General features: G+C 34.2%; 1 protein-coding gene across 2 annotated transcripts; it reads left to right on the top strand.

The window, feature by feature from the left end:
* The first annotated feature begins 297 nt into the window (after positions 1-297).
* Positions 298-9,973, top strand: LOC125830061 (uncharacterized). Of its 2 annotated transcripts, XM_049509283.1 has the most exons (7): positions 298-529; positions 646-675; positions 5,518-5,607; positions 8,067-8,193; positions 8,419-8,701; positions 8,815-8,869; positions 9,463-9,973. In XM_049509283.1, the coding sequence occupies exons 1-7, from the start codon at positions 419-421 to the stop codon at positions 9,538-9,540; spliced, it is 774 nt and encodes a 257-aa protein (XP_049365240.1). In that variant the 5' UTR covers positions 298-418; the 3' UTR covers positions 9,541-9,973. The 2 variants fall into 2 exon arrangements, with proteins under 2 accessions (XP_049365240.1, XP_049365241.1); XM_049509284.1 differs by lacking the exon at positions 646-675 and having other exon boundaries at positions 388-529; positions 9,463-9,868.
* Positions 9,974-12,764: the final 2,791 nt, after the last annotated feature.

Below are 12,764 nucleotides of genomic sequence, written 5' to 3'. Positions count from 1 at the left end.
TTGTATAAAGCGAAAGAGGCGAGCACAGAGGGAGCGAGCGAGAAAGGGAGAGTGGCAAGCGAGAATTTGGAGGGAGAGAGGCGACTGGCAAACGTTTGTTACGGGGCGCAATTAAATCAAACAATAGCTATTTCAGTTATTTTAGATTATAAGTTTGTCATTTTGTACAATTATCCCTTTAAAAATTTACCTATTAAAAAGAACCAAATAACATTTTTTTCAATTCGGTTTATGATAGGTTCAATTTTTTTTAACAATAAAAATCATTGAAAACGTACGATTGCAAAGTGGTGTGACAAGCCCTAAAAACTAGCAGGTGAGCCCATATGTTAAAGCAAGGAAAGAGCACAACATTTTCATATGAAATTGAATTTGTGAGGTTTGTTTGTTCGTTTGTTGTTTACATGAATCTCCGGCAATGAATAGGGCGGCGTTAATCAGCTCTCAGGTGAACCCTATTCACATAAGGGCCTCTCTTTTTCATTCTTCCCCAATCTTGGAACGTAGAAGACGCACTCATTGGGATTCTGTAAGAGTCTCTCTCGCTATTCTATGTACAACAAGTTTGTATTTTGTAAACAACAAGCCAATTTTCATTTCTATTCTATATTTTCATCAAGTTTGCTCCTTTTTCTTGTTGTGCAGGGAAAATGTGCCAATAATGGCTCATCAAGGGTAAATACGCTATGTTGCTTCAATTACATTTTTTATTTACCCTAAAATTTGTGTTTTCCTTCAGATTATGACTAGTGGAATTACATTTAATCTTGTAAAATAGCTATCTCCCTTTGGTTTGGTTAGGTTAATGAGTTGTTTGGAGTTTTGTTTCTTTTTTTTTTGAAGCTGTTTAAGTTTTATTTCTTCTTGACATGGAATTCAGCAAAATCCCCATGATAAACTAGCAAAAGCTTGTGTATTTTTAAACAAATTGGTAGAAACTTAGAAATATACTGTAAATAAAAAATTAAACAGAAAAAGAAATCCAGAATGCTTACTTTCTGTTTTAACTTGTTAGTGTTTCATGCATCACACAGATTCTTGAGTAGTTTAACATTCTGTGGTTAGCATGGATGGTTACTTGAGCATTTTTTGTATCTGAATTTTGGAGCCATCTCTGATTCATGTTTAACCTTGCAACTGTTGAACTATTAGTAATTTACAATAAATTATTTTATTTGTCTTTTCTTCTCATTGTACAACAACAACATACTCCATGTAATCTTGCAAGTGCGGTTTAGGGAGGGTAGTGTGTACACAACCCTACCCCTGCCTTGTGAATATATAGAGGTTGTTTCCCATATAGCTTCAACTTAACTAGCGCATATCAAAAATCAAGTGTGTAAGCAAATACAATACTAAAGAAGTCATATTGAAAAACAATGGAGAAGAGAACAATAACAACAACAAATAATAAGATAACTGGCACAAAGGAAACAACAAGTAATACTAAAATCAAAGAATAAGTTAATAGGAGAGTAATAATAACAATACTGATAAGGAGTCTAGACAATGCTTGACTACCTACTAGCATTCTGCCTGTGAGGAATTTTGGAGAAGAACATTATTGAATTGTATATCTACATTATTACACAAAGACCCTATTTATAAACACTAAAATACAATCCTTTACCAAATAGGATACTATATACTATTCATATTCTTATTCTAAGTAGGATTGTATATACCTATTCCTATTCTAACACTACCTTAATACACGACCTCCAAATCTTTCTATTTAGGGTCATGTCCTCGATGAGCTGCAAGTTTGTCTTATATTGTCTAATCACATCTCCCCAAAATTTCTTCAACTACCTCTACCTCTCTTCATACCCACCAAAGTCAACCTTTCACACCTTCTGTTGGGGCATCTCTGCATCTCTTCACATGTCCAAACCATCTCAGTCTCGCTTCCCTCATCTCGTCACCACGGAGGTAACTCCTACCTTATCTCGGATTAGTATTGTTAAAAGCGCTGAAGCGCCCGCTCTAAGTGAGAAGCAAGGCGAAGCGACAAATCATTTTGTCCCAATGTCAAAATGCATAGTAAAGGTCTTCTTAGTAGTGTTCTGTCTACATGATGTTTTGCTACTAAGTAGCTTTCGCAATCATCCTAGTACACCAAACCTAAAAATCAGCTACATGACATAAAACTTTCTTTTGTACTAGACTAAAGAGGATGGCAATAATACTCTTCCCTGCTGCTTGCGTCGACTCTTGGCTTTAGGTAACATAGTTTTCAGGGTGGGGTTTACCTAAGTCTAATAAATTAGTTTCAGGGTGGGGTTTACCAAAGTCTTATAAATCTTTAGGCTGCTGTCCTAATGGGAATATAGGCTTTGAGTTGATTGGAGCTCATAGATTGAAAATGATACTGTGTTTCTGGATGTCAAACGCAGATCTGTTCATGTTACTCACTGTCAAAAAAATTGTGCTCATCTTGTGATTAAACTGTGCAACATGGGCTCATTCTGTTGGAATCGCAGAGTTTCAGCCTATATGATGCAGTTTTTCTGGGTGTGTAGAAGCTAGAAAGATATTTTTGGTATTGAATGATGTTTGCTTATGTTAGTTAAATATGTTCATGGTCCGGTTTGGGTTAGTTTTTGGTTAAAACCAAAATCAAACCAATTTAGTCGGTTTTTTAATTATTAAAACCAAAACCAAATATAATTCATATTCATTGGTTTGGTTCAGGGGTGGAAGAAACACAATGATATTTCACTCTTTCATTTTTTTCCTACAATTAAAAAAGAATTTTTCATCCCTTTCCACCTATAATCCGTTATTAACGTTTTATTGTGGTAGCTATAATTTTCTTGGATTATGGAGAAAATATCTTAAGATCTATTAGCTTTAATCAAGTGAATAAAGTTGATAAGAAATATATAGAGATATAGAGGCAAATCTCATTGTTGTTTCTTTGAATAGATAAATTTGGATTCACGACTTTGTTAAGGAATGAGCTTAAGGTGTAAAGTTCATTAGCCTATTAGGGATAAATAAATTCTTCATGAAAAATTATGCAAAGTATTTAAAGTTATTTATAAAAGTTAATATATTGTACTCCCTTTGTTTCAATTTGTTTGTTTGGTTTTGTCTTGTCACGAAGTTAAGAAAGCAAGGGGTTTGCCTTCTGGGTCGAGCTCGTCGCACCGGGCTTGCCTAGTGCGGGTTACCTCTCCTATGTGGTTTGCGAGTTATTGCATAGGAGCGGGGGTTTTACCCTGTGCACACTCAAAGGGTAGTGGCTGCGAGTTTCCCTTGTCTTAAAAAAAAAAAAAGCAAAAAATTTTTTTGAATTTTGTAGTCTCAAACTAAAGATATGTAGAATGTACCAAAACTTCAATCTTTGATTTCATGTCACGTGGAAAATTGAAATTAAGGGGATGCCTTTGGGAGCCAAAAGCAAATCCATAGGCATCTTGAATGGGGTGATTGAAAAATGTGAAAAAAGGTTGGTGAATCGGAAGAGCCATTACCTTTCTTTAGGTAGAAAATTAACACTCATCAATAGTGTTTTGGACTCTATGCCTACCTATATGATGTCTCTTTTCCCTATTCCTGATGGTGTCATTTATAGAGTAGATGCTTTGAGAAGAAATTTCATGTGGGAAGGAAATAGTGAATCCAGGAAATTCCACTTGATCAAGTGGGATACTCTTATTAAGAGTAAACGGGCAGTGGTATGGGGGTAAGGAATTTAAAAATCTAGAACCAATGTCCTATGATGAAGTGGCTGTGGAGATTTGCCTCCACTGAGCAAGCACTGTGGGAAGAAGTAATACAGGCCAAATGTGAAATGGAGGATCACTGGATAACTGAAATGGTCACTAGCACTTATGGATCAAGCCTTTGGAGAGCCATCTGAAACCTTTTGGCCAAAGTTCAGAGGAAACTGTAGTATTAAATTGGGTAATAGTCGGAAGACCTCTTTTTGGGAAGATATATGGCTATAACAAGGATCTTTAAAAGCTTTGTTCCGAATATTTTCACCCTAAGCCAGCAGCAAAGGGCCACTGTGGCAGAGATATGGTCAAACCAAGGGTGGAATTTGAGTTTTAGGAGATCCACAGGTTGGTGGAGTTTTACAATGTTTTGTGGTAGTTCAAAGGAACTACTGATGCACATAATAGTTTGGGATGGTAGGATCACAAATTAAGACAATTTTAGTGTCAAAAGAACCTACAAGAAGTTTAATCCTTGTAACAGTCAGAGGAATGGGTGGCCATGGAAGCTGATATGGAAAACTAAAATCCCCTATGAAGTGTCTTGTTTTATTTGGTTTCTTGCTAAGAAGACAGTTTTGACCCAGGAAAACCCTATGAAGAGAAATATTCAACTGAGTCCTAGGTGCTTCCTATGTGGTGAAGAAGTAGAGACTATCACCCATCTTTTCCTTCACTGTAGGACAAACAGCATTTTGTGGAATGCCTTCATCAACCTGAAGGGCATGAACTGGGTTATGCCTAGGAGAGTTACCCAGACTTTGAGGATATGGAAAATCATTCCGGCTTGCATTTGGTGGTCTGTGTGGAAAGAAAGAAATCTCAGATGCTTCCAAGCCAAGAGTAATTCCATCTAGAAGATTAAGATGAACTGCTTAGTTTTGTTTCTTTTTTGATGTAAATAGGAGTACGTAGAATATTTAGAATCAGTTACAGATGTTTTAGGTTCCTTGTAAATTTTGCTTTAGGATTGAAGATCTTCCTTCTACTCTCCACAATTGTAATTAGGAACCTGTTACATGTTATGGCAGGTTCTGATTTTTTGGAATAGAAAACAACAACCTTCTTTTAAAAAAAAACTGAAATTAAAGAGGTGTCAAAAAATGGAAGGGACCTTTATGAAATGGACTAAAAAGGAAAGTAAGACAAACAAATTAAAATGGAAGGAGTACATATATAATTATAAAAATTGTGTATATAATTTATTGGTTGGTCTGATTTTTTCTTTGCTATGTTTTTTTAATAAAACCCAACTAAATATTATTGGTTTCTTGAAGCATAAATTTAAACAAAGCCAAAACTACATAAAAAATAGTTTATTTAATCATTTTGGTTTGATTTTCGGTTTGGATCGGTTTACGGTTTTTAACCAAACTGTGAACACCCCTAGTTTTAGTCTATAGATTTTATGAGGTCAGACTGAATCTTCCCATAATTGCAGTGTGGTTAAATTTATATATTGCTATATGGGAGTGTTAGCAAAAGTTATTGGTTCTGATACTATAAAAATAGTCCTTGGTCCCAAACTAGTTTGCTGTGTTACACGAATTTTCAATATCCATTCCGTTTCATCTGGATCAGTTTCATCCCAATACTCAATAATTCATCCTCTAAAACAAGTTTCTTACAATTTCTTTTTCAATTTTTTTGTCTTCTAAGACAAGTACAAGTCGCGTTTCTGATAAGCATACAAAATCCTACTCGGCCAGCATTCTATTTTAGTTACAGAGATATGCTTCATTTTATGATGTTTTAGGTGAATTGTTATATTGATTGCCATCTATTGTTCCAGAAATCATTCTTCTCCAGAAGATATAGGAAGCATAACTCAAGGCAGGCACTGTTTGAGAGTGTGAATGGATTTGCTGAACAGTTTTTCCAGGTCATTCATGAGCCAAAATAGATTATTTATTGCTGAATTCACGGTCCTTTAAAATGCTTCTAGTGATATAAATGTTTTTTTTTCTTTCTAATTTTTCTAACTTATAGAATGGTCAGTGGAACTTTTTATATGCTAAAATATATTCTTGCGTGTGCTTTGTAAGTGTCTATGGAAGGTCTATTTGGAGGGAAAAACGGAAAGATATAGAATAGTTACTGAGTTCGGCAGTTTCAGATGGTTCTCTACAATGAAGCTGTTATAAGTTTGACAATGGCTTGGGCTGGACTTATGGGCATTTGGCTCTTAACATAGGCCAGATCATGTTTACCCTTGGGTTACTTTTCAAATGGTCAGTATGAAATGCTTCTTTCTCTTTTTTGTTCCCACCTGCCGAGGACCTATGTTTCAAAACAGAAAATATTATCATCTCAGCCATTGACTTATTTTGCATGACTAGATGTTTGGTAGAGGCATTGAGGCTTGTTTAGTAGTTGGGAAAGACTGTTGTGCTGCTCCATGGGTAATGGGTATATCATTAATGAATAAGCTGAGGTCTTTTATTTGAACATGTAAAGTGCAAGACGACTTTTGAGGGCCAATTCTGCGATTTGCTTGATATGGAATTGAAAAATGTTATTGTTGACTTATTTCCATTCATTGTTATTGCTAACATGAATAAATTTTAGTACTTTTTGCAATGGAGGTTCCTCTTTTCCAGTTACACTTTCTTCTCGTGTTACTAACAACATTATTCCCTTTCCTAGAAAGAGAGTTTTGAGTTTAAAAGCTTGGAAATTTTTGGCCTTATCAAGTAGCTGCTTACATTGCATTCAGTTTTCGAAGCCTGAATCACTAGACTGTGACTTTATAAGGGATGTTTTACTAAAGAATTATGTTGACACTATTACTTAATTTAAAGGCAAAAGGGTCAAAATGCCGCTCTACTTTCGTCTATTAGCTAAGTTTGTCCCTAGTTACACTTTCTTCTGATAGGGGAGATGGTAGATTTAGTAGATTTTATAGGAAACTTGTTAAGAATACCCATCTGATGTGGGATGTAAGTTTCCAATTCATCATTTTTTGGATGATGAATTTTTTGGTGTGAATATAAAGTTACCCTTTTTTCAAAAATGTTTGTCCCTAGTTATACTATAGGGCCAAATATGTCCCTTCCAATACAAAGTATGCAAAAATGCCCCTATATTGGATGGAATCCCCAAATCAAACATACATACCCGATTTCCCCTAAATAACCCACTACCCTCTTTAACCCGACCCAACCCACTAAACTAAATAACCCATATCGAATTAAGAAAAAAATACCCGGTGTTCCTCACATTCATTCCCCTCTGAAAGAACTAAAATAAATTGTATATATAATGCTGCAGTCTAATTGAAGATTGTTGATACTCATGCTGTTATTGAAGATTGTTGATACTCATGCTGTTTAAAATACCTCTTCAACATGGATTATGACTCCATAACATAATCAAAGAGTAATAAATCTGAGTGTCATCAACTTGCTCCACTGTTAAATTGATAAACTCTACCTTGATGATCAGTTTATGGTTGAAACCTTAATTGTTTATAGTCACTCTTTTTGCTTCCATGTAGAGCGTTCTGGATGTAGTAAAAAGCTGGAAGAGATAAAAATTGCATCCCTTAATACGGGAGTTCATTTTTGATACTTCTTACTGCTCAAGTCTTTCTTCTCTTGGAAATCTATCCTCCCTCTCATTTGATAAAAATCCTTCTGTGCTACATTAGGGGTTTGTGATGGAGGTCTTGGCAATGCACAAGAACAAAGATTGCTATTTCCACCTTGGGTATTATGGGATACCGAAATTTCATTGCCCGAACTTCCTATATTGATGTGCTTTTAGCCTGAATTATGCAGTGCAGCCAGTCTTCATTACATTCCTGTATGTGGAACTCATAAACAACGAAATCCACTATAACCTTACCCTCTGTTGTTTTCCAAAAAAAGAACAATGGTGTTTGAGATGTGATTCTTCAGCTTCTTCGAGGTCCATCACTAGCTTATGGGCTCGTGTGTGTTATTTTTCCGTCTGCACTCCCTTTTCAATTTTATCGGAAGAAATTTTTAGAGATTAATATAATTGGGGTATAATTTGATATGGGTTATTTAGTTTAGTGGGTTGAGTCGGATTAAAAGAGAGGAGTGAATTATTTTGGGGGAAATCGGATATTTTTGTTTGATTTTGGGGATTCCATCCAAAATAGGGGCATTTTTGTATATTTTGGTAACAACGGGCATATTTGGCCCTATAGTATAACTAGGGACAAATTTAGCTGATAATACAGAAGTAGAGGGCCATATTTTTAACCCCTTTCCCTAATTTCAATTCTGGACTTTGAAGCCTACAAAGTAGTCCAATCCTATATAATTCTTAGCTTTAAAGAAACTTCCACTATAACATTGTTTTTCAGCATTTCAGAGCTGGCAGCATGACTGTGATGAATATGACCCATCTTCAAGCCGAGACAGTTCATGGTTTAGACGAGATTTCAGGGCCAGTGGACACAAAGGGGGAAGATCAAAGAACAAGGGACAAAATCAACACAGTAAGTGCACCTTTTGTAACATAATGCAGTATATAGTTTCTAGAGAACTTCACCTTTGTTGGAGTTTGATCTTGTAAAATACAACCATTTTTAGCTCCAAAGTGTCATGTAAAGAGCCTAATTCTCTTTCTTTGCGTATGTCATTTGACAAACCAGGCCATTTAGCTATCAGCCTGTGCCTTTTGAGTATTGAGCAATAGCTGATTTTCATCCACTCATTTTCAGGAGTGTTCCAATTCTTGGAGGAGGAGGATATCGAGATAGAGACCTTTTTCCGTTCTACATTTGGTGGAAACAGATACTACCACTGGTCATTTATTAATGAAGAACCACAATGGAGGAACTCATCAAACTACTCTAACAGCCGTCAGTGGAATTGGCGGCATCAGTACTCGGACTATGATGAGTCAACAGACTCTGAGAATTTAGAGTCAGATTTGAGTTCAGAGCGTCTGACTCTTGGATTGAATGCATTTGGCCCTTTGAATCTGGAAGATATTAAGAATGCGTGGGTGTTTAATGAATTGCCAGCTAGAAAAAATTACTTCCTGATGTGTTTTGATATCCGTATTGGCAAAAGTAATGTCTATATCACTGATTGCACATGCTTTACATTTGCAGATATCGTGTGTGTGCACTGAAATGGCATCCTGATCGCCACCAAGGCTCATCTAAGGTATATCTATTTCATTACTATTACATTTGTGATTTGATGTTTTCCCTTTTCCACCTGCATCCATTATACTCCACTCGGCTTTTTCCTAAGGCGCATACAACACGTGTTTTCCCTTTTTCATACACGAAATATGTTCAATCCTATGCTTAGCTCCATGAGTTCACACCTATGATTGATATGCTCCTTTAGCATTTTGAGGGACGGGCTTGGAAGAATCTGTCTTGTGTCTCTTGGTCTGTTATCATGCTTCATTCATTAGGTCTCTTAGAATTTGCTGCTTTCATCTGACTGATTAGCTGAGCTCCTAGTGCTAGGTAATATATTTGCCCTTGGATTATACTGACATTTGCATACACTATCAAGTTCATGCATGAGATATCAATTCACACATATACTATACAGATGAGACAAAAGAAAAGGAATCAAACATTCTATTCCAAGTCAATATTCCATATCTGTTAGCTTCTGCTCAGAGCTTATTATTGCCTCACTTTTCTCATGAAATTCAGATTAGTTTATAGTATCCAAGCTTATCTTTGTCTGTTTCTCTGTAATCCAGCTATATTAGATAACAAGATTTGATTAATTGACAGGTTGTTGCAGAAGAGAAGTTCAAGGCCTGCAGTGCAGCATATCAATGTTTGTGTGATAAACTGGGATTAAGTCAATAATGGAGCAGATAGTGACACATCCTAGATTATTGGATGATGATTACTCAATTACTGAGTCTCCAAGAGGACATGAGATATACTAACCTATATCATCAATAAAAGAGGCCCTTTAATTGTATTTGAAATGGTAATTACACAAATAGGAAGCTATGTCAAATTAGATTATTTGGAAGCATTCACTAAGTGTTTGTAGGAGAGTTATTTTGTTACCCTGATATATTTTGGTTGGGCTTTGTCCCTTATTTGGGATAATTTTAGAGACATTCTCTAGGTTTAAATTGGTAACACTGACTTCCTTTGTGATTTATAATAGCACATTTATCTTTTTATTGTCTTTTTGTAACCATTATTAACTTATTTACTATGATTTTTTTATTTATAATTTGACTATTTTACCCTTTCTAGTATTCTACTTTTAAAATTAATTAATTTTGTCAAAATATCTTATTTAATATTTTTCAAGAATAAAAGAATGACAAAAGGCACAGATAATGGCTCGAGGCAATGAGAAATTTTATTTTGTGAGTTACATTAACAAGATAACTTATATGAGTTTAGTTTATTATTTGACAAGTGGATACATCGGTCTCACAAATTTGTTTTTAAAGTAAAGTAGAAAATAGTAATATTAAAATCTACATTTTTCCTAATTAGAATGCACAATAAAAGGAAATTAAAATGTGAAAAGATATTTATATCAATGGCATTCTATCAAAATGGGTTAAATTGGAACTTTTAGTTGCTGCAATTGCAAACTCTCAGCTTTCATCATAAGTTCTTAATTGAAGTCCTTACATCTAGGATGCCAATTTAATTTTAAAATACAAACATTTTCTACAACAACAAAAAAAAATGTATCCACATTTAATATTCATGTCAAATCAATAGTTTTGTAATATATCTTTGTAAATAAGCCTTTTACACGTAATCATGATTAATTAACATGTAATTTCACATTATCTCAGTTTCTTAGGCACGTAAGGAACCGGTTTAACATTTTCTCAATTAAAATCTCAATTATAAACAAGTTTTACACAGACTAGGATATTTTTGAAATTTTAAGTGACATGATTCCTTCTTCAAAAGTTAAATCAATAATCGATTCACTGAAGAATAATCCTAATATGCAAGAACTCTAATTAAAATTATAATGAAAGCAAAGACTTTGCAGTGTTGAGATCTTTTCACATTTTATTATGCATTCTAATTAGGAAAAATTCAGATTTTTAATATTATTTTTTCCTTTATTTTTAAAAACAAATTTGTTGGATCCATGAATCCAATTGTCAAATAATAAACATAAGTAATGTTTGTTATTCAACTCACAAAGTACCACTAATACACATCTAATATATGTGTTATTTCTTTTAATACACTCTAGCATACGACCCCTTAAAATATACGATTACTGACATGCAATGAATACCCATTCTTACATTACTCCTCAGCATACACTAAACTCAATAAGAATTGCAGAAGATCAAACATGAACAATTAAATTGTGATGTCATTTGAGTGCGTAGAAAATAAAAAAGGTTTTGACTATTACAAGAGAATCCAATTTAAAGAGGTACTAATATTACAAGAGAAACCAATTTAACAGAAATGATTGAAGTGAGTTTAGACAAATTATATATTCTTAAACCTCCAAACACATCAAATGTAAGTACACCTTTTTTTTCCCCAAAATCTTGTTCGTAAACCTTGAATCCTTCCTGTAATCACATAGAAATTTTAAGTATCAAAGCTTTGAAACAACAAAAATACAGGGAGAGAGACAAGAAAATGAAACAAGTCTTTTGGAACTGTTCAAACCCACAAATTAAAAGAAGAAAATTACTCTATATTGTCGTGAAGTTTCTTACAAACCACATTACTTTCAGAAAAGAAAAACACAAGGAAAAGATTAATGACATGAAAACATTAAGGCGAGCTTCCACGTAAAATGATTCTGGATAGTTGAACACAATAATAAAAACTTCCACCCATTACAATATTACTAAAGGGAAGAATTACCGAGACGGGACAAGGAAGAGGAGGTGTAATTTAAAGGAATTCATTAATAGAGATGTTGTGGGCTATGAAATATAGTGACTCATGATATATTAGAGAACATTAGTTAATACAAGGGATCAGTGGGAATACACAAATGGAGTCATCATCAATCTCAAATCATCTCGAAATACCTCCAAAATTGATATTCAACTTCCTTTCCAACTAAACTCAATCGAGACAAAATAACAAACAAGAAATCACAAAAATTCGAACCAAGCTTTAATGATGCTTTCAGTCTTCATTTTTGATGTACTGATGTAGAACCACAAAAAATGAAATATTATTCAACCTGACAATGAAATCACTGAAAAACTGAAAATTAAAGGGAAATTGGCAAATATAACACGAAATGAAAAAACTAATCAACATTTCTCAGTCGAAAAAGGAAGTAGAGAGATTTGGAAGAAAAATATTGAAAGATTTTGGCTGAAAACAGTAAGGAGTTTTCTTCTCAGAAATGGAAACACTGTACAAATCTGATTCAGAAGCCATGGAATGTGAATGTAAAATCTTAATTACACAAAATAGTATGTCGGATAAGAAAAATTTTGAGAGAGTTTAGGAGTCTTCTTCTCAGAATTGGAATCAACATGTTCAGTTTCTTTTTCCCTAATTATCGGAACTTGAAAAAGAAACAACTGGTACCTCTAGATTTTTTCGGTTATGAGATACTCCCTCCATCCCAATTTTATGTGACACCATTTGACCAAACACAAAGTTTAAGAAAAAAATAAAAAACTTTTGAAATTTGTGGTCTAAAACAAACCTTAGATAAATCATTTCATTAAGGATAGAAGGAGAATTTTAAAGTTAAACTGTTTCTAATTATAGAAAAATGAGATTCTTTTTGGGCCAAACTAAAAGAGAAAGTGTGCCACATAAATTGAGACGGAGTTGGAACAAATTTTGTAGCCTGAAATGTGGGTATGGTTTTCTTATGCTATAATAGTACCAAATTTCCTTTTATGTCTTTCTTGGGCAGATTATGAATTTTATAATCCATCAAAATTCCTTTTGTGATTTGTCATTTCTAACATGTTTTGGTTTGGATGTTGGGCGCCAATCACAACACTGGTGATTTGGGTGGTGACACTTGTTCTAACTAACATTGTGAATCAACCAGTCCATAAACCTCCATCATATCATCGTTTAACAATGGCAGAAGAAGG

Source organism: Solanum verrucosum, unplaced genomic scaffold (assembly GCF_900185275.1).
Source record: "Solanum verrucosum unplaced genomic scaffold, falcon-dt-bn FXZP01000151.1, whole genome shotgun sequence".
Taxonomy (NCBI): domain Eukaryota; kingdom Viridiplantae; phylum Streptophyta; class Magnoliopsida; order Solanales; family Solanaceae; genus Solanum; species Solanum verrucosum.
The sequence above is the reverse complement of the archived record's forward strand: the minus strand, read 5'-3'. Positions and strand labels throughout refer to the sequence as shown.

Bases quoted from the DNA above. Each gene is read 5' to 3' on its own strand.
- LOC125830061 (XM_049509283.1), top strand. From the start codon at position 419: ATGAATAGGGCGGCGTTAATCAGCTCTCAGGTGAACCCTATTCACATA. The intron at 8,194-8,418 runs GTAAGTGCACCT...ACTCATTTTCAG, and splicing joins CAAGGGACAAAATCAACACA to GAGTGTTCCAATTCTTGGAG. The intron at 8,702-8,814 runs GTGGGTGTTTAA...TTACATTTGCAG, and splicing joins CTGGAAGATATTAAGAATGC to ATATCGTGTGTGTGCACTGA.